Source organism: Typopeltis vanoorti, chromosome 16, assembly GCF_054136105.1.
Source record: "Typopeltis vanoorti isolate ZY-2024b chromosome 16, IOZ_Tvanoo_1.0, whole genome shotgun sequence".
NCBI classification, from domain to species: Eukaryota; Metazoa; Arthropoda; class Arachnida; order Uropygi; family Thelyphonidae; genus Typopeltis; species Typopeltis vanoorti.
The window spans coordinates 96,838,737-96,859,501 of NC_143564.1; the positions used below are offsets into that span (position 1 = coordinate 96,838,737).

A 20,765-nucleotide genomic window follows, 5' to 3' on the forward strand; every position below is an offset into this window, starting at 1 on the left:
ACCTTAGTAGAACCTTCTGTGGGACCGTAGGCACAAATAAGTCTCATTGTCCAGTTCCCCATTCTCATATTTGCCCACATCGCTCTACTTGAGACTGCCTGTTATTCAATAAGATTAGCCTTGTATTTTGTGTTGAATACTATGGTTACTCCTTCTTTTCCTTGATTATCATTGCCTGAATATAACATTTTGTATTTATTGCTCAGAAAGATCTCACTAGTTTTTTGTCTTTTTTGTTTCAGTCACCCCTATTATGTCGATCTGGTACTTATCTAATTCCTTAGCTAGCTCCACTTCTTTGCCATTCAGGCTTCTTATGTTGATAGTACCGATCTTTAACTCTGGTGATGTTGAGTTGGGGGGGTGTTTTCAGATTTGTTCCAGTAACTGACTTTTCGCTGTTCACTCTGGTTCCCTGGCGAAAACAATGGTGGCCTTGTTTAACCGGGCAACGCCCCAGCCAGCATGAAATTTTGTCATGTTGTACCATCATTTTTTATTTTGGTTTAACCAATAAGATTACAATTTGGTTGGCTAAATCCCAAATTGCCAGCCCATCCTTGTTCGTTCAGTATTCAGGTAGATACCCAACAGGGTGCACCACGAGAAGGTGAGGATTGGACATTAGGTCGGTTCTCCACATTCCTTTAAAGGCTATATGTAGGTCTCCTCTCAGTTATACAGCTTTGACCCTTAAGCTCCCCTTCACCAACTCAGCTTTCAAATCTTATGTCCTTTTTTTGCTATTATTCGCTCTTGTTATTTTATAGCCAGTTATAGACACTTATTTGCCATCAACCACACTCTCTACCTTACCGTTAATTGCACTCTATTTTTCAATGTCATTATTGCCCACTTGATCATTAATTTCACTCTTTTTTTTTAATTTTGTATAAATTATCGCCCACTTTATCATCAATGGAACTTTTTTCTTCGCTATCATATCCACATACTCTCTGAACATTCACACAATCTTCAACTGTCGTTTCAGTTAAGATGCCATGTTCCCTATGCATATTTAAATTATTTAAACTCATATTTAAGTATAGATATTATTTCTGGGAAAATTTTCATGTTACTCCTCTACTTTGCACTACTTTACCCCCACTTCCCTTTAACAGCATATGAAGGCACATTGCCAGAATAAAAGAGACAGAAAACAACATCCAAAAAAAGGTATGTCTAAAATTTCTCCTATTTTTATTCTTCATATATTAGTTTTATAACACTTCAGTAGTGCCCTAGAATTTTAGGTAAAATAGCCAATGACATAAAAAAGGGGCACTTCTAAACGAAAGTAGGCTATACTAGCCATTACAATAATAGTCATATTTAAGTATGTTCATGGTCCATCAGAATATTGCATTTCCTACATACCCACACTTGTTCTTTTCTCTTATTTAGCCTATAAGCTTGAACTGTATGCAGCACTTGCAAGACACAGAAATGTTTTATATACAGCAGCACATTCATGCATATCACAGTTACATCAGTAATGTCTGTTTATAAATAAATATCTCACAAATATTAATTTGAATTATCTTGTTTTCTCTTACTCAACCTGTTGACTCTTTATTAAGACTTTGTTAGCATAATTAGTGTTGAAGGTTTGATTTGGGAAAATTAAAAAACACAGAGATAAGAAGAAAATTGAGTCAAGATCTGAATCAAGAGCTAGCACTTATCAAGAATGATGACATCATGAGGGTTGATGAATCGTGGGACAAATTGAAATCTGTCTTCATAGAGAAATGTACCAATACCTTATGTCCTAATAAAGCAGTAAAAAAGAAAGATTGGATGACTGATGAAATTCTTTCTCTCATGGATCAACGCAGATCATATAAAAATCATAATTCAACAAAATATACAGAGGTTTAGAAAATTATTAAACACAAGATCAAAAAAGCAAAAGAAATCTGGATGAATGAAAAATGTAAAGAAATAGAAATTCTACAGGAAAAACATGACAATTTTAATCTACACAAAAAGATGAAAGAGACCTCAGGTATATATAAGAAAAAACAATTCTGTATCCTTCGAAACAAAAAGGGAGAAATTATATCCAAAAAGGATGACAAAATACAAGAATGGGTGAAATATATAGAAGAGCTCTTTACTGATAACAGACAGAACCCAGAAAATACTTATGAACATATGGAAGGTCCATGCATTCTAAAATCAGAGGTAGAATGTGCATTAAACTCAGCTAAAAATGGTAAAGCCCTAGGACCAGATAGAATACCAGCAGAAATAGTAAAGTTATTAGAAGGTGACAACATTAACATATTAGTAAAGCTATTTAATAAGATCTACGATACAGGCATAATCCCTCAAGACTGGTTACAGTCGACCTTCATCATGCTACCTAAAAAAGTAAATGCGAAAACTTGTAATGAATATAGAATGATCAGCCTAATGAAACATTTTCAGAAACATTTTGATCTCAAAATGTTTCTGAAAATAATTCAAAAAAGAATATACAGGAAATGTGAAGACACCATCAGTGATACCCAATTCGGCTTTAGAAACGGCTTGGGAACAAGAGAGGCCCTTTTCTGTTCTCAGATCTTATTTCAAAAATGTATTGACCAAAACAAGGTAATATTCATTTGCTTCATCGACTTCGAGAAAGCATTTGACAAAGTCCAACATGCTAAAATGATTGTACTATTAAAAAGAATTGGATTAGATGGTAAAGACATCAGGATCATTGAAAACTTATATTGGAACCAAAAGGCATCTGTTCAAGTTGATGACATTATTACAGACTCCATTAACATCAAATGAGGAGTAAGGCAAGGATGTGTGCTGTCACCTCTTCTTTTTAACATCTACTCAGAAGCCATATTTCAAAAAGTCTTGGAAGGAAGAAAGGAAGGGATTAGTGTAAATGGTGAAATCATCAGTAACATCCGATATGCCGATGATACAGCTCTTCTGGCTGACAATATTCAGGATCTTCAAAATCTTTTGGAACTAATAAATGCAGAGAGTGAAAAAATGGGATTAAAAATAAATATCACCAAAACTAAATTCATGGTCATAAGTAAGAAACCAATTCTTAATTTAGCACTTTCTTTAAATAGGAAACAAATAGAAAGAGTGGCAAAGTTTAAATATCTCGGATGCTGGTTAAATGAAGATTGCAATCCAGAAATGGAAATAAAAGTTAGAATTGAAATGGCAAGAAAAAATTTTCTCTTGATGAAATCAACACTGTGTAACCACAGTTTAAACTTAGAACTTAGAGTACGCATGGTTAAATGCTATGTATGGTCTGTATACTGCTGTACGGTGCAGAAACTTGGACCTTGAAGACAACATCAATAAAAAGACATGAAGCCTTTGAGATGTGGTTATACAGATGAATGTTAAAAATCCCATGGACAGCAAAAACGTCCAATCAGGAAGTACTGGAACAAATGGGGAAATCATGTGAACTTTTAGATACCATAAAAAGAAGGAAAACTGCATATCTTGGTCACCTACTTCGTAATGAAAAATATAAGATACTTCAATTGATTATAAAAGGGAAGATAAATGGAAGAAGAGGACAAGGAATTCGAAGAAAATCTTGGCTGGCAGATATCAGACAGTGTCTGATATCTGTCAGCCAAGATTCCTATCTTTGAGTTTCTTATTCGGCTTTGAAATAATGTGGGATTTAATATCCCCTTCATTTAAATAATGTTACATCGCCAAAGTGAAGCCTATTGGCTCTTTATTTTAAGTAATTCTATATAACACTCTGTTCCCTAGGCTATCCTCTGAAACAGCAGAATATCAATCAGAAGAATGGCTTGACAGAATTAAAGAAGATTGCCTCTGCATTTCTGCCACTGAATTTACATGCCACCTTAAAGGTATGTGACCTGCTACATTTTTATGTTGAAATTATATTTGTGAAGGACATGATTGGCTTGTTACACTACAGGATCTAGTTTAGAATACACAAGAAAAGTCTTCTAATTTATTTATATGGATAATCATGCAAAATTTTAGATATATTTTTTTTATTGTGCTACAAATAAATTCTTAATATAATTTTGTTTTACAGAGAACCCTAAAATTGCACCATTATAATTATTTTGTTTTTGAAATAGCATTAATAAAATAAATCATAATGACAAACTCTCTTCACTTATGATATCACTGATTTTAAATAAATTAGGCATCTTTGAAAAATGCATAAGCACATAATTGGTTCCTTTTTTTCATGCTTACACGGTGATCACAATACATTATGGAAATTATGGAGACACTTCAGTAACTTTAGCAAACCATGTAGATTGTAGTGCAGCTTGTTTCTCTGTATATGTGTATGCTCCAGATGATGACCTTGATATGAAGGTCGAAATGTCGAGTGTTCATTTTGATTTATATTAAACTAAAGTTTTGCTCTAACACGGTAGCTGCCTCCATAATTTCCATAATGCACATATTAGATCCCTTTTGCCTATACCTTGCTATATATTCACATCTTATTCTTAGGCTCTAATCCCTTCTTTTTTATTTATGGCACACCTCTTTCTAACAAATGATGTTAAATTAATATCACTCCATTGGAAATAATGAAAATGCAGCGAAGAAAGCAACACAGTGTTTATACAAAAATTGATAAGTGGCGAAATGGTGATGTAGTGGGATGGCGCCATGTCATATTTTACATTTTATTATTTTTACAAAACATTCAGGTATATCCATATTCAATATTCAGGGGAAAAAACAAACAAACCTGTGGTACCTTAAACATGAGCATTCAGCACCTCAGGATGTGCAGATCCTTACAAAACTTTTCAGACTATTTGTGTTTTCATTTCAAGTGAAGATTAAGAAAACAATAAATCTGGTTGGATGGAATTAACTAAGTATGGAACTGTCAAGACATCTCAATTTTGGTTTAGGTTGGTCCAAAAACAAATAGGCAAAACAAATTATATAAATACTACTATTATTACCTTTTTGCAAGCTTCTCCATGGAGTCATGAATCCATTGAGGAATGACCATTCTTGTCACAAATGCTCCAATATCCATCCCTCCTCAAAAATATCCACCAGAGATGCACCTACGACATCCACCAGCATGTACAGCACAAAAACTAAAATGTCTTTAGGTTTAATTTGGATAAAATTGTGATAATAAGTGATGTTACTACAGAATAATGCAATGCTTTGTATAAAATGTACTTTTATAAATTGATATACTTTGGACGAACAGGAAGAAGAGCTAACATTAGAATGAATGAACATTGAATTATATCCATTATCTACATTACAGCAATTCTGGAATGAATGACAGACCATGCCAATGACATGGATCACCAGATCCAGTGGGAGAAAGCTTCTCTGTAGACATATCTGAAAGACTATCGTGGAATCTTCTGAGCGCTACAACATTCCCTTGGTGACCAAAGGAAAATATTGGTCTAATAATTTAATAACTAAATAAAGTTAATTAATTATCCTTAGACATGATTACTCCTCCAAACAACAGCACAAATGATAATGTCTGAACATCCATACCAAACCATAAACTTAGTCAGTTCCTTATATCTCAATGCAGTGCTCTTCTGTCACTTTCCTAAAAACTCTCCTATAACTTCAGAAAACTTAGAGGAGAGTTTTTACATCCACTTTGTTCTCGTTTACCATATTCTCAAAAGTCCTGATAAGTTTAGTGCTTTAATGTTTATGCACAGACATAACAATTAAAATCCCCCCCTTTTTTTTAAACATGAATCCCATCCACAAAAAGTTGAGAAACGTTTTGCATATTAGTGCTCTGAAAGGACTGAGACTTAAATAATCCACAAACACTATTCCAAAGACTAAATCTGATACTTGTCAAGCCACTTCAGATAAATAGAATGTTAGTCTTACACTGGACAATGAAATGCATCTAAAATGTTTATACCACAGTGGGATTCAAACCTAGAGCACACAAGTTGGAGAGTGATTGCTATCCACTGATAAACCATGCTGATGCTATATATCATAAACTATGGTCCTTTGTGACTTACTTTTGAAGCAGTCCTCACATAACAGTATTAAAGAAAGAGTTAAAAAAAGAAAAAAAAGAAAAGCAAAACAGGATAATTTAATTTTTCAAAAATCAATCTCAGCAGTACTTAGATGTGGATGTAACAAAAAAAAATCGAAAATGATTTGACAAACATCTGAACAGTTTCAGTAACTTGGAATTTGTAATCCATTGTGAAAAGTTTATGGAGACAAAAACACAATTAGAAGTAATTACTTTACTTCTAATTATGGAAATAACACTTGATGTTTCGACCTCTGTATTGTGGTCATCATCAGGAAAATGCATATGCACAGGACACAACCTGTGTGACATTACACAGAGATGAATCTAAATACTTTGTTAATTGTTGATCCTAGCCTCAACTCTGGTGAAAAAATTAAAATAATAATAATAATATATAATAAATAAAGTATGCACAAATATAAATCAGTTACTTAACAAAAGAAAATAAATCTTTATACATATAAATACAACAATACACAGATGATAAAAAAAAACTAAATAAACACATAAAAATAAAAAAAAAACTTTTATAGTTAAATTACATTAAACACATCTCTACAGTCCTTTTATGTTAAGGTTTTCTTGTGTTGGGGTTCTGTTATCATGTTCTAGATGCAATATAGGTTGCAGATGTGTAAAGCAGATTAGTAATTCCAAGAATCCTCCAGATTCTTGGAATTACTAATCTGCCATTCTTGTTGAGATTTGGATAATGTTTCAAGCATCTCACAAGCTTCCTTGAACTTCTTTTCCAACTAGGTTTTGGTGTGGTGTGGTGCAGTGTAGGGACCTGGTGCCTTTCCAGTTGATTCTGGGACATCTTTGAAGTGCATGGTCTAACAAACTTGTTTTACTATCATGTAGAAATTTAATGTGGCATTTATGTTCTTTTTTTTATTGGAATGGCATGTTCTCTTTCCTCTATGTAGGGTAAATTTCAGGTGCACTAAATTTTGTAAACCCTCTGGGTAGGCAAGGTAGCGAAGGGGATCTTTGGATGAGCTGAATATATTTTTAATTTTGCAGGAGGTTTGAAGATTGCCATAATGTTATATTTATGTAGTGTTCTATGTATTTTTTTCTGATATTACCCTAATGTATGGTATGGCTATGCATTCTTTTAATCTTTTTTGCTTTTAATGGTATTATTGTAGAGGATCTTGTGAACTGTATTTTGGTTGTAGCCATTTTTTATAAGTGTTTGGCTACAACAAAAAAAAGATTTAAGGCAACCTTTAAACCTCCTGCGAAATTAAAAAGTATACTCAGCTCATCCAAAGATCTCCTTCCCTACCTTGTCCATCAGAAGTTTACAAAATTCAGTGCACACCTGCAACCTACCCTACATAGGGGAAACAGGATACACCATCCTAATTAAAAAAAGGCAAACATAAATTCTACATTAAATTCCTCCACTCTAGTAAAACAGGCTTGTCAGAACATGCACTTCAAACACATCACAGAATCAATTGGAAAGACACCAAGTCCCTACACTGCACCAAAACCTGGTTTGAAAGAAAGTTCAAGGAAGCTTGTGAGAGATGCTGAAACATCATCTGAATCTCAACAAGAATGATGAATTAGTAATTCCAAGAACCTGAAGGACCCATCTGCAACTGATATAGCATCCAGAACATGATGGCAGAACCCCAACACAAGAAATTCTTAATATAAGAGGACTGTACAGATGTGTTTAATGTGTTCCACTATAAAACTTTTTTATTTTTATTTATTTATTTTTTACTTTTTATTTTATGTATATTATACTTGTATGTATAAAAAAATTATTTAATTTTTTTTTCACCAGAGGTCACACTAGGGTAAACAATTAACAAAACATTTAGATTTATCTTACTTTGTGTAGTGTCATATAATTTGCATCCTGTGCATATGTGTTTTCCTGATAATGACCTTAATGCCGAGGTCAAAATGTTGAATGTTATTTCCATAATTATTATTATTATTATGTGATGCCCCCAATGAGTCAAAAGATTCATTGAGGGAGGGCACCCACTCTATAACTCTCCATCTCCAACTACTCAATCCACCAACTACAGTAAACCGTATCATCTACACCAACACAATCTACCTCCACCACCACTAGTACTTTCACAGACAATCACAAACATACATGCCCATGGTGGAATTCAAATCCGCAGCCTTTTGGATGGAGAGTGGATACACTAGCCACTCAGCCAACCAGACCAGCAATTAGAAGTAAAGTAATTACTCCAACACGTGTTTTTGTCTCCATAAATTCTTCACAATAAATGCTCACCACTGTGTAACCTTATACTTATTTGTAATAACTACTAAATCAACATTGAAAGAATTAATTCAAGAATTGGTTATAAAAAGTTTCACCATTTGACAGAATTATGGTTTCATGTGAATAAATCAAAGATCAGTCCAAGTTAGCATGCAGTGTACATATTATGGATTCTAAAGGAATAGAATTAGCAGATAATTACAGCTTTAACATAGAGATAACATTTCAGAATAACTGCATAATTAAATTTTCTTAAAGGATATCTAAAAGACATCTTGAAGATATATTTGTACTAATGTCATTGTACTTAAAAAAAAATTATAATCAACAAAACAAAACAAAAAAAAATTGCATATGTTAAGAAAATGTGGATTCAATGATGAACCAAAGAAATTATTGATATTTCCCAAGAGAGAATCTATCTTCAGAATTAGATGACTACAACACAAATCAAATCCAAAACCAAAGATATCATAAATAAGTAAATTCTGCAGTATTAAACAAGACATGTGCTGACTGTAAAATACATCCTGATTATATCTGGGAAACAGATTCTTGACCTGAATTATGCATATGTTATGTCTGTGAGTTTGCAGAAAAAATTTGTTGTAGCTAGGGAGTGTTATGTGAAGTCGAGCAAATGTAGCTTTGCAAGAGGACGTACATAGACTGTCTGAATGGTCAAGTGTTTGGTGATGTCAGTGTAATGTAGAAAAGTGTAAGGTTTTAAAATTTGGGAAGCAAAAATGGGATGCAGAGTACGATTAGTGGTGATATTTTAGAGGAATTGGAGGAGATGCAAGATCTGGGGAGGGAGAATGATGGATAGGGACTTGAAAAATTTGCCAACATTTTTCTAAAATTGTGATGACAACACATCTGCATCATTCCTATAATGCGATGTGTTGTCCTCACAATTTTCACAATCAGGCTGCATATGGATTACTGTGCACAGATTTGGTCCGTGCACAGTAATCTGGTTTTCAAACAGATGATGAGATGTTGGAGAGGATTCAGAGAAAATTGACTAAGTTGATTTCTGGTCTCTTGAATGTGGAATATGAGACCAGATTAAGATAATGCAAATTACAGAGCCTAGTGGATAGAAAGGAAGAGAGGAGACATGATCAAGACATAGGTGGTAATTTAATCTGGTAAATTACCTAGGGTAATTACTAGATTAAAGTGGATGAGAATTTTCATAGAATATCTGGAGATGGGGGTACAATGAGAACATCCCTAGAAGTTATATAAAGGAGGGTATGGACAAAAGGGTGAGGAGCAGGTTTTTTTCATGGTGAGCAGTGGGTGATTGTTATGCATTGTCTGTGATTGTGGTGAGTGCAGTGACAGTTAATGCATTTAAGGCAAGATATGATGAGTGTGGAACCTCCTGCAATGAGTCTCTTGACTCCATGGAAATCTGTTGATGATAATAATAATGCATTCAGCTTCCAAAGATAATAGTTATTTATTTATATATGCTTCCTTCCCCAACTTCAGTTCCTGAAGCTAAGGGAGGTGGTATGCATTTGGAAATCTTCAGAATGAGCATAAATTTTCATAAAAACAGAAACTCATTTCTAAAACTGAAACATAATGTACCATATAATGGTATTTCACAAGGAAGTAAAAAAACGTTCATATATTTTCAATAAATATTATTTGAAAACATTGTTATTTATATTACTAAATCACTTAAGAAATTGACAACGTAGATACAAATATAAATTAAATTACACTTTAATAAATATTTCCAATATTTCAGCAACGTCTCGTTGCCATCTTCAAAAGGAACTTATAAAAAAGGCACATGCATGTAGGCACTACAACACAGTAACTGAAAATGAAGTGATGAAGCTATTGTTCTCCTAAAAGTCCTGATGGTGCCCTCTAGTGGGTGTTTTTGACCGTTGGGCTGAAGGTCTGCTGATGTAAGCCTCCCAAATTTGGGGCAGTCTCATACAACCAAATTTGTTGAGGTTTGGAGAGTTTCTTAGGGCTGAGGCTGATTCCGTAAATAGTCTTTCGAATTTGTATTTGCTATGGTGTATTACTGTAGCTTTCTTCCACTGTATTTTGTGATGTGTATCCAGAGCATGGTCTGCAAGACCAGAATGGCTGTACTTGTGAAAACGGATGTAGTCCTTGTGTTCCAAAATTCTGATATTCACTGTCCTGCCTGTTTGGCCAAAGTAAGACAGTTTACAGGGACTGCAAGGGACCTTATACACCAGGTAGGTCTAGGGGAGGTGGTTGGTCTTTAGTGGAGTGGATAAGGGATGCCAATTTTCTGTATGGTCTATAAAAGGAGATCAAGTCATGTTTTTTAAGATTCTGGTAATTTTTTCCGAGGTGCCTCGGATGTAGGGAATGGTGATGGATTTAGAGTAATCCTTGTTGTGGAGGGGGGGGGTGGGGGTTGTAGGTTTCAATATTTTTTGGATTTTTTTTTTTGGGGGGGGTCACCGTTGGCTGAGGTGTTGAGGATTAGTTCAGTGTTTAGGGCCATGTCGTTAGAACAGATTAGTTTAGCCCTGTTGTATAGTGTTTTCACCACTCCATGTTGTTGTGGGGGGGGGGGGGGGTTGTTGGAGAATGTACCTGTCTGTATTGGTGGGTTTTCTGTAAACTGAGAAAACCAAGGTTCTATCAGGCTGGCGGGTGATTAGTGTGTCTAAGAAAGGGAAGCTGTTGTTTTCCTCTTTTTCCAGGGTGAACTTGATTCTGGGGTGTTGGTTGTTTAAGTGTGTTAAGAAGGAGAGGAGTGTATCAGAGCCATGTGGCCAAATAGCGAACACATATCAACGTAGCGAAGCCATGTGGTTGGTTTTTGTGGGGCAGAGGCTAAGGCTTTTTCTTCAAAGGTCTCCATAAAGAAATTAGCCAAGGGTGGGCCAATTTCTATTTCGAGAGTGGTGAACACATGGCTGTCCCCTCTATTTGTTTGTAGAATTTTCCCTGCCAAACGAAATAGCCTGAGTTCATTGCGAACTGAAATAGGGCTGAGATATCGGGAGAAAATTTAGCTTGGATTAGCTCTAAAGTTTCCTTGATTGGGACATTTGTAAATAAGGAGGAGATGTCAAAGCTCACCATTATGTCAGTATGTTGGAGCGTAAGGTTTTGTATGCTGGCTTTGAAGTGGGCTGAGTTTTTTATGTTGCCAGTGTAGTGTGTGAGCTCTTTGGCCAAACATTTAGCAATTGTATGTGGGGGAATCAATGCCATCCACTATGGGACATAATGACACATTTTCTTTATGTATTTTTGGGAGTTCATAAATACGGGGGGGGGGGGGGGTATAGCGCTAAATGGCTTTAATCTGTTGGTAACTTCTACAGGCCAAGAAGTGACTTTCTTAAGGAGCCTGTGAAGTTTTCTGATTTGTGAGTTGGTGGGATTGTATTCAATAGGGAGGTAAGTAACCCGATCTAATAGAAGAGCATTAAGCTTACCTGTGTAGTCCTTTTGGTTAAGTACTACAGTCGCATTTCCCTTATCCGCTTTGATGATAACTATTTCTTTATTTTTCCTCATTTCCTGCAGAGCTTTATATTCCTTGTTAGATATGGTGGTCTTGCTTTGGAGAGGACACAAGCTACATCCAGCCTTACCCTGTTGGTGATTTGATTTGAAAGGTGGCGGATTCCGCGTTCGATCTGGATCATAATATCCTCACTAGGTATTTTTCTGGGAGCAACGGCGAAGTTGTGGCCACGTGAAAGCGCACTGAGTGCTTCATGCTTCAGGGTGACTGAAGTAAGGTTGATTACGGTGTTGGTAGGAAGTTTTTGATTGACAGTCGAGTTCTTTTTTAATTTTTCGAATTTTTTCATCTGTCGATCTCGTATTTTTTCAAATTCTTTGTCTGTAGCAGTACATGAAACGTCATGTAAAAGTGACCAAAGCTTGTGATTTAAAGTGCATGAAAGCTCTTCTTCAAAAGCACAAATAGCTTTGTTAATATCCGCTAAGAGAAACTGCGTAGCGGCGATTTGTTCCCGCAGCAAAGCGTAGCTGGCGTGGTTATATATACGGCAGCTTTTTGTGAAACAAAACAGTGCTTGAATTTTACACAATTCAGGATTACCTGATTATCCCAGCAGCGTTTTAGGAAAGTTAGATGATTTAATTGTCTTGACAACTTCAACTTCATTTTACTGTATTGCCGGGCCTTCCGTGTGATCACATCTCTGTGGATGATGGTAATTCTCGTAGACAGGCTTATTTATAGCTATTTAACATAATGATATTCAATATCAAGAAATGTAATGTAATTTTATTTAAGTTAAGGGATATTACATCCCATATTGTTTCATAGCCGAATAAGAAACTCAAAGAGTTTCATGCCGAATATAGAAACTATATAAAGTTCGGTGAGTCCAAGCGTAAGCAAATACCTGGATAGTGCAACACCTGACCCATTTGGTAGTGCAACACTGAGGCAACTTATAGTAAGGGTGGAGCAAGCTCCGATCACTATTCTTGGTATTTACCCATAATATGAAACCCAGCTCCTAGGAGCTGTATTACTGTTCTACATTATGAGAGAAGGTCACTACCCAGACCAGTTTCAACCTTTATTGAAGTCTGATCAGTGAGTAGGTAGACCTAAATAATACCAAGTTTGTAGCGAACAGTAATACAGCTCCTAGGAGCTGGGTTTCACATTATGGGTAAATACCAAGAATAGTAATCAGAGCCCTGCTCCACCCTTACTATGAGTTGCCTCAGTGTTGCACTACCAAATGGGTCAGGTGTTGCACTATCCAGGTATTTGCTTATGCTTGGATTCGCCGAACTTTATATAGTTTCTATATTCGACTATGAAACAATATGGGATGTAATATCCCTTAATTTAAATAAGTTCATGTTGCTGAATTGAAGCCTTTTGGCTCTTCATATAATTGGTAATGTAATTTGTTTTTTTAAACAAATTACGTTACAGTCCTCTGCATGATTTGAAAAATAAAAGATGGCAAATGTATCATTAGTAAATAAAGTCATTGCTACGGCTGAGATGTTGTCACAATTCAGAATAAATTATTCATTTATTTTATTTTTGTACACGTGAAATTTTTTATCGTTGGGAATAGACACAAATAAATTGTACAGCAAAAAGTTAAAATAGTGAAGGGCAATGAAGGAAATTCAAAATGAAATAGTATACTTTAAGTCAAGTGATACAAAGGTCCAACTGTTATAGTTGATCCCTAATGGCTCTGCAATGGCTGTTAAGGGACTAGTAGCAGAGAAGGTAATAGATGATAAAAGACAGAAAGCCACTTATGTTTTGATCCTCAAAAAATCCTAAGTCAGTTTCAATATTTCATCAACTTAAGCTAGTTGGGAAGGTTACTAAGATGGTGACTTGCACTACTTCCATTAGAGTAGATCTTTTATGATCAATCTTGTAATGTGATGAAATTCTGCTGCTAATATTAATTAATTGCATTCTTCAATAGGAAATCTATATTTATTTTTTTATTAGGGATGCCACCAGTGCATTATTTGACTGAATAAACAAATGCTGAATATTCAGTTTGCAATTCGGCTGAAGCATGATGAATTAAATTTTAAGCATTCTAAATTGCATTTATAAAAAAAATTGTAAAAGATCGAAGAAAGATTTTAAAAATATATATGTGTGATAATACTAAAGAATATAACCAATGAAAATGCAAAAATAAAATTTTACTATCCTTAAATTTAATAAAACAGTCATATAATTTTACAAGAGACATTTAAAGTATTAATAGTTTAAAATTGATAAATATAGAGAATAATTATGGATTTCATAATTGAAGTTCCATTAAAACTCAGTGAGACTTGGTATGCGTTCGCACATACCAAGACTCATTGCATTTACTGTAGACAGTGGTCAGAGCAATTTAAAGATGTCAAAAAGGAAATAAAACGTAATCTGGTATCTGGTTCACTCTTTTGTAATATAAGTATGATTCTGATGAATTGGCACACAAAACAAATCAAGACCTTTAGGTTTAATAACTTTTTTCTTTTTTTTTTTTATTAGTTCACATCGTTTAGTCATTATACTGGAAATTAGTTTGAGTAGATTTTTTTTCAGGTATTATGTTTCTATATAACAACTCTTTACTTTTTATAAATCCCAGTTTTGCCTACATGGATTACTAATATATCTTATAAAGCTTCAGTTCTGTACTGAAGGGGGCAGGGGGGAAAGCATTATCCTCTCACTGATTTCATGCCACTTCCTTCACATTGTTTAGTCATTATATTAGAAATTAGTTTCAGTTTCTCGAGAACACTTTTTACTTTTTATAAATCCAAATTCTGCCTTACATTGGATTACTAACATATCTTATATCTTCAGTTCTGACCTCCAGGGGGGGGGGGGGTGGAGCATTATTCCCTCACGCTGATTTCATTCCACTTCCTTCTATACATTAATTCAATTTATGCATTCCTTTCCTTATACATAGTTCCATGAAAGGTCTGTAATATTTTTCCCCTTTCTGCAAACTTTTTAAAAGACACAGCAGTCGAGTAGATATAATTTCTGTTCAGTGGCCTAACAGGCCATTGGTGTGAGTCTCACTGTTGGATGGATGTTTTGTGAATGTCTTTTTATATGTAGATGAATTTTTTTGCCTGAAGTGAGACTACAGGAAAAATTAATTTTTCCTCTAGGAAAAATTCTTCCATATCAGGATTTTCAGATTATCTAACCTCTAGACAAGGGATTCTCAACCTATGCTACACGTAGACATGAGCCACTGCCGGGTGGTATCAAAACAGATTTGCTTACTAGTACATCTAATATCTTGAATTAAATATAGTAGTATGCCACTGGAAAAGATTGAGAACCCCTGCTCTAGACTATCCATGGTACAAATGTGCTCTGGCTTATAATATATTATGAATGGAAATGACTTTAAAAAAAAATAGTCATTCATGATCTAGTAATATATTCACCAAACAAAGAGATAAATAAAGAGGAAAAATTAATTTTTCCTCTTTATTTATCTCTCAACTTCTGTTTTTTTGTAACAGGTTTCCTTCATTTATATTTTGTAAAAAAATGCAACCTACAGATATTTAAATATGATTTTCCTGATTCTAGTCCATCCATGTACTAGTATGTAAGCCACTGTTTTTTTGTTGTTTTTTCCCTTAGGAAGAGAGGAGGACAGTTAATGTATCAATGATGTCATTTTAGATAATGGTTTACTAATTCTGAATTATATTATAAATTTTATTTACTTTTGCATGATATATATATACATACATACATACATACATACATGTATTGTATTAATACTTGTATTTTCTTTTGTTTTTAACCAGGTGATGACATTTTCACATACCTTCATCAACTTCTTTGTGCCAATATCAGATGGATAAAATCCAGCCTTGGAATTTCAGCACCGCTTTCAACAGATTCAGTAGTTAATCGCATAACTCCATCACCTCTTCCTCATAACCATGATATACTAATCAATCAAGATACTACTGAAAGTTATGCAGGTTGTGACTCACGCATTTCTCCAGATAAAATAAAAATGTCCACTGATTCCTGTAAAGGTACTTATTATTCATGAAGGCCACCTTGTTTTAGTCTATATCAAATAGTATGATTTTTTTGGGAGCAATCTCCAAGTTCTTAATTTCATATCTTAAAAATAAATAAATAAACAAACTTAAAAATTATACCATTTTTTTAAATAGTTAAAAATTAGTCAAACAATGCATAACTAAATTAGTTTTTCATAAAAATATAGTCATCATTTATTTTAATAGCCTTGCATATCCAAAAATTCATATACAAAGGTTCACACTCATTTCAGAATGCTGTAATCTCACATAGCGTGCATTTTCTTGTGTGCGTTTTTATAAATGTTGCAAGACCTATATACCACCTGATCAGTAGTCCTTATTATCTGTTTGCAATCCAATCAATAGTTGATGTCTGTTTCTAAACAGAATATCAAAACTATAGTAACATTTGATTTGAAATAAGAATACTGGAATGTGTAAAAATCAATTCTGGGCTGCTAATGGATGACTACTTAATGATATAGAATGTCATGGAATTGGTGGTAACATCGAAGAACATAATAGTAAATGAAATAACTTTTGCTGCTCTTGATCAGTTTGTTGCTCAGTACGAGGGTGGTCTGAAAAGTTTTCGGCCTAACAAAACTAATTTAAATTTTAAAAATTCTTTTTATTTCTCAACATAATCTCCCTTAAGACTAATACATTTATTCCAGTGATGCCCCAGCGCCATTATCCCATCCCTGTAGTGATTCTCAATAAGATCTGCAAAATGCTCCTCTACAGCTGCAATCACCTCTTGATTCGAAGAAAAATGCTGACCAGCAAGGAAGAGTTAGAAGTCAGAGGGAACTAAATCTGGGAATAGGGTGGATGTTCCAACAATTCATAGTGCAGATCCCTTAATTTTCCCATTGCCGAAACACCTTTGTGGGCAGGTGCATTGTCTTGATGAAAGATGATTTTTTTCTTCTGCAAACCGGGTCTTTTCTCACAAATTTTTTCGTCTATTCTGGTTAAAAGATCGGAATAATATTCCCTGGTTATTGTTTTACCCTTTTCAAGATAATTAATAAACAAAATGGCTTTAGCATCCCAAAACACCGATGCCATGACCTTTCCTGCTGATGGAACCGACTTTGTCTTCTTTGGCACTGAACAACCGGCTTCTGTCCATTGTTTTGATGGCTGTTTGGATTCCGGCATGTAATGGCAAATCCAAGTCTCATCCATAGTAACAAATCGACGCATAAAATCAGTTTTATTCTTGTTAAAACACTCCAAGCACTGTTCAGAGATTTTCATGCGAGTGTGTTTTTGATCTGCTGTGAGCAAGCTTGGCGCCTATCTTGCACAAACTTTTTCATTTACAATTCTTAATGCAAAATATATCTTACACATTCTTTTGAAATGCCTATAGTCTCAGCAATTTCATGCACTTTGACTCGCCGGTCATCCAATACCACATCGTGCACTTTCTGGTGTTATTACACTTTTCGGATGTCCTTCACGTGGATCATCTTCAAGGCTAGTACAGCCACGTGTAAGCTCGGCATCCCATTTCTTAATTGTTAAAAATGAAGGAGAAGAGTGCCCATAAACTTCGAATGAATTTCTTTCATTCGAAGTCTTTTGTTTCAGACAGCTGTATAAAACAAACTACTTGATAGAATGACTTGCAATTTCACATAGATGCTTATGACAGATGACAATTTATAAATAAAAAAAAAAAAAAGTGCCAATAGTGTTGCCATGTATGGTCGAGGCTGAGAACTTTTCAGTCCACCGTGGTATATACAGCCAAATATCAATAAATTGGCAGCAGTGCACAGGGCTCGTCCTTCTCATTAGGATTGTTTTTAATATTACTGATCATTATTTACTATTTTATGTGCGATTTATGTTTGTTTACTTAATTTTACTAGTGTTATTAAATTTTCAGCTCCAACTTGTCCTATGTTTATGTTCAGTATATGTAAAAATTTCAGTTCCAAGGTGTCTTATTTCCAAACTTCAAAAATCTCTACTAGATACACAATAAAATGGAAATTTCTTTCTCTATATATATCATCATCATCATCATCAAATTCCTGCCGTGTACCCTCAAGGGGTGTACAGGATATGACAGTACTACATGAAAAAATTACATCATTACTAACTTCCTATCTACAATTTTCCTCCAAATCAGTCTGTTATTTGTTAAAACTCCAACATTATCAGATCTTATATTTCTATCGTCTAAGGCACTTTGTACCGTATCAATCCACCTATATCTTGGTCTTCCTCTGGGTCGTTTTCCTGCCAACCTGGCAGAGAACACTTGTTTTGCTAATCTTTCCTCTCCCATTCTATTTAAGTGACCATACCATCTGAGATTAGCTCTGCTAACGCATTCCTGGATGCTGACAATGTCAAGTTCTTTCCTAATATCCTCATTTTTAATATGATATTGCCATTGATGCCATCTGTTCACGCCTATAATCTTTCTCAGGACTCTCATATCTGCGGTCTCTAGTCTTTGGTCAACTGTTTTACTTCTGACCCAGCTCTCAGATCCATAAGTTAAAATTGGTTTGAACACAGTCTTGTATACAGCTAATTTAGTGTTCCGACTAATTTCTTTCTTATTCCATATGAATTTATTCAATTGACTTCCCACAATACCAGCTTTGCTGATTCTGTTGTCTATTTCTATATTTAGTTTACCATCTTCAGTAAAAATTGTGCCTAAGTAGCTGAAATGTTTTACTTGTTCCACAGGTTCTCCATTCACAACACAGTTGACATTTTCAATGATTCTGCCTATTTTCATTGTCTTTGTCTTTTTATTGCTGACCTTCATACCATATCTATTACAACAGCTATTCAATTTAGTCAGAGAATCTTGCAGACTTGTAGCGGATTTATTTAGAAGTATAACATCATCCGCATAAAGCGAGCTGACATTAACATCTCCAATTTTGATATCAGGTTTAATACCACATTCCTTCATAATGTGATCCATATAGATAATGAATAACAGAGGGGATAATGTACATCCTTGTCTCACACCAGATTTAACATTAAACCATCTTACTGTACTTCCTTCAATTCTAACTGCTGACTCACAACTCAAATAAATACTAAGTATTGCTTGATATAATGCCCCATTGACACCATATAACTGCAGTGTATTGAATAGCTTCTCTCTTGGCACCTTGTCATATGCCTTTTCCAAATCGACAAAACTTAAATACAGATCTTTGTTATATTCCCATGCTTTCTCGACTATTTGTCGTAAAGTGAAGATCTGATCCTGAACAGCCTCTATTTGGCCTGAATCCAGCTTGTTCTTCACCAAGCTTTTCTTCCACAATTCTTCTCAACCGTTTCTCAAGTATACTTGCATAGATCTTGCCAGGAACACTCAGTATATATATATATATATATATATATATTCAGAACACATGCAATTTACAGACAAAGAATACTAGTTGTGGTGGGCGGTAGATAGAGATGATTGGTAGTAGAGGTTCGGTGTAGTAGTGGAGACAGTTGTATAGTTGTAGGTGTCTTCCGAGATGAGTCTTCAGACTCCTTGGAGATGTCACTAATAATAATAATATTGTTTGTTCGCTTAAAACTCGAGAACTGTGGATCCAATTTTCATCTGATTTTCTTTTATATGTAGAAGGTAGAGCTAGTCAGGTCTTAGAAAGTAATTTCCAGGAAGAGTGCTGAATAAATTTTTTTGGAAAAGGAGATGGTAAGCCAAATAAGTTTGGGAACCACTGAGTTATAGCTATCCATTCGCATGCATCACTGAATTAAAACTAAGGATTAGCATGAATTTTACCTGTTTGTCTCTTAAGAGTTTTTCAGCATTTAATCAACTCTGTGATCAATGTTTTTAACTCCAATACACCCCTTGAGAGTACATGGCAGGAATTTGATGATGATGATGAAGAAGTCACCAGTTATATTTTAGGTGGTGAAACTAGTTGGTGTATTACTAATTTTCAACCACTTATAAATTCCTGATATATTTTATGAATATAGCAGGATTGGCTTGATGTGATGTGAAATGAGTAGGGATAGGGTCCTAGCAGAATATAATAATATTACTAGCATTAGGTATAATAACTCGAATAGTTGGACACTTTAGCTTTCCTTCAAAAGGCAAATAGCCCTTTGATTAAACATAATACAGTAATAATCATATAAATTTCTGTATATTTTGCTGTCCTAGGCAAAAAAAAAAAAGACTTAAAATTTGTTTTTCTTTGTACTCTAACAGATCCATGTGATAATGAAATACCAAACAACCAAGAATCCAATTCCATTTCTGAAGCACATGAACCATCATCGTCAATAGCTGATCCATTAAATGAAAACTCAACCATACTATTATCACAACTACAAGAGCATTCTGTGGGAAATCCTTGCAACAGCAAAACACCTATTTTGACTTTGGACATTAGCATAAACAAGAGTACTCCTGTTGATGCACCGTTTAACTTTTTAAAGCATTATAATCACATTGAAGAAAATATGATTGATCAGGTAAAAATGTATTTTGTTTCTTTTCTTTTTATCAATAAGATCAGTGCAGATTTAATTTTTGTACATTTTTCCTTCACTTGTTTCACACTAGATTGTTTATATTAACTATTTTTTTTACCATATTGTGGACAAAATCCACAAAATTGGTATATAAAAGTTGTGTTGAATGTAGTCATGTTTTAAATACTATTTGATATATAGATCAGCTATCTCTCACTATCTATATAGACAGCTGGTTTGTTACACTCCTGATTGTTCTGTACTCACAAGAAGGAAAATGCATTCACATCAGGCCAAGTACAAAAGTTGGTTTTTTGTCTGCAATTCATGTAACAACATCATAATTCCAAATTATACAACCTT

General features: G+C 34.4%; 2 protein-coding genes across 3 annotated transcripts in view; one reads left to right on the top strand and one right to left on the bottom strand.

The window, feature by feature from the left end:
- Positions 1 to 20,765, top strand: part of LOC150098204 (uncharacterized) — a 264,871-nt gene that overhangs the window by 220,324 nt on the left and 23,782 nt on the right. Inside the window, exons 15-17 of the mRNA XM_090406279.1 lie at positions 3,763 to 3,866; positions 15,651 to 15,887; positions 20,137 to 20,402. Coding sequence (XP_090262405.1) covers positions 3,763 to 3,866; positions 15,651 to 15,887; positions 20,137 to 20,402 — 607 coding nt within the window. The remainder of the gene's footprint in view (positions 1 to 3,762; positions 3,867 to 15,650; positions 15,888 to 20,136; positions 20,403 to 20,765) is intronic.
- LOC150098205 (trypsin-1-like) overlaps positions 15,545 to 20,765 on the bottom strand; it is a 103,777-nt gene continuing 98,556 nt past the window's right edge. Inside the window, exon 8 of one of the 2 annotated variants that reach the window (XM_090406045.1) lies at positions 15,545 to 15,879. The gene's annotated coding sequence lies outside the window, so the exon portion shown is untranslated. Of the gene's footprint in view, positions 15,880 to 15,961; positions 15,979 to 20,765 lie in introns of those variants that run through there. The other variant, XM_090406047.1, reaches the window with a different exon arrangement.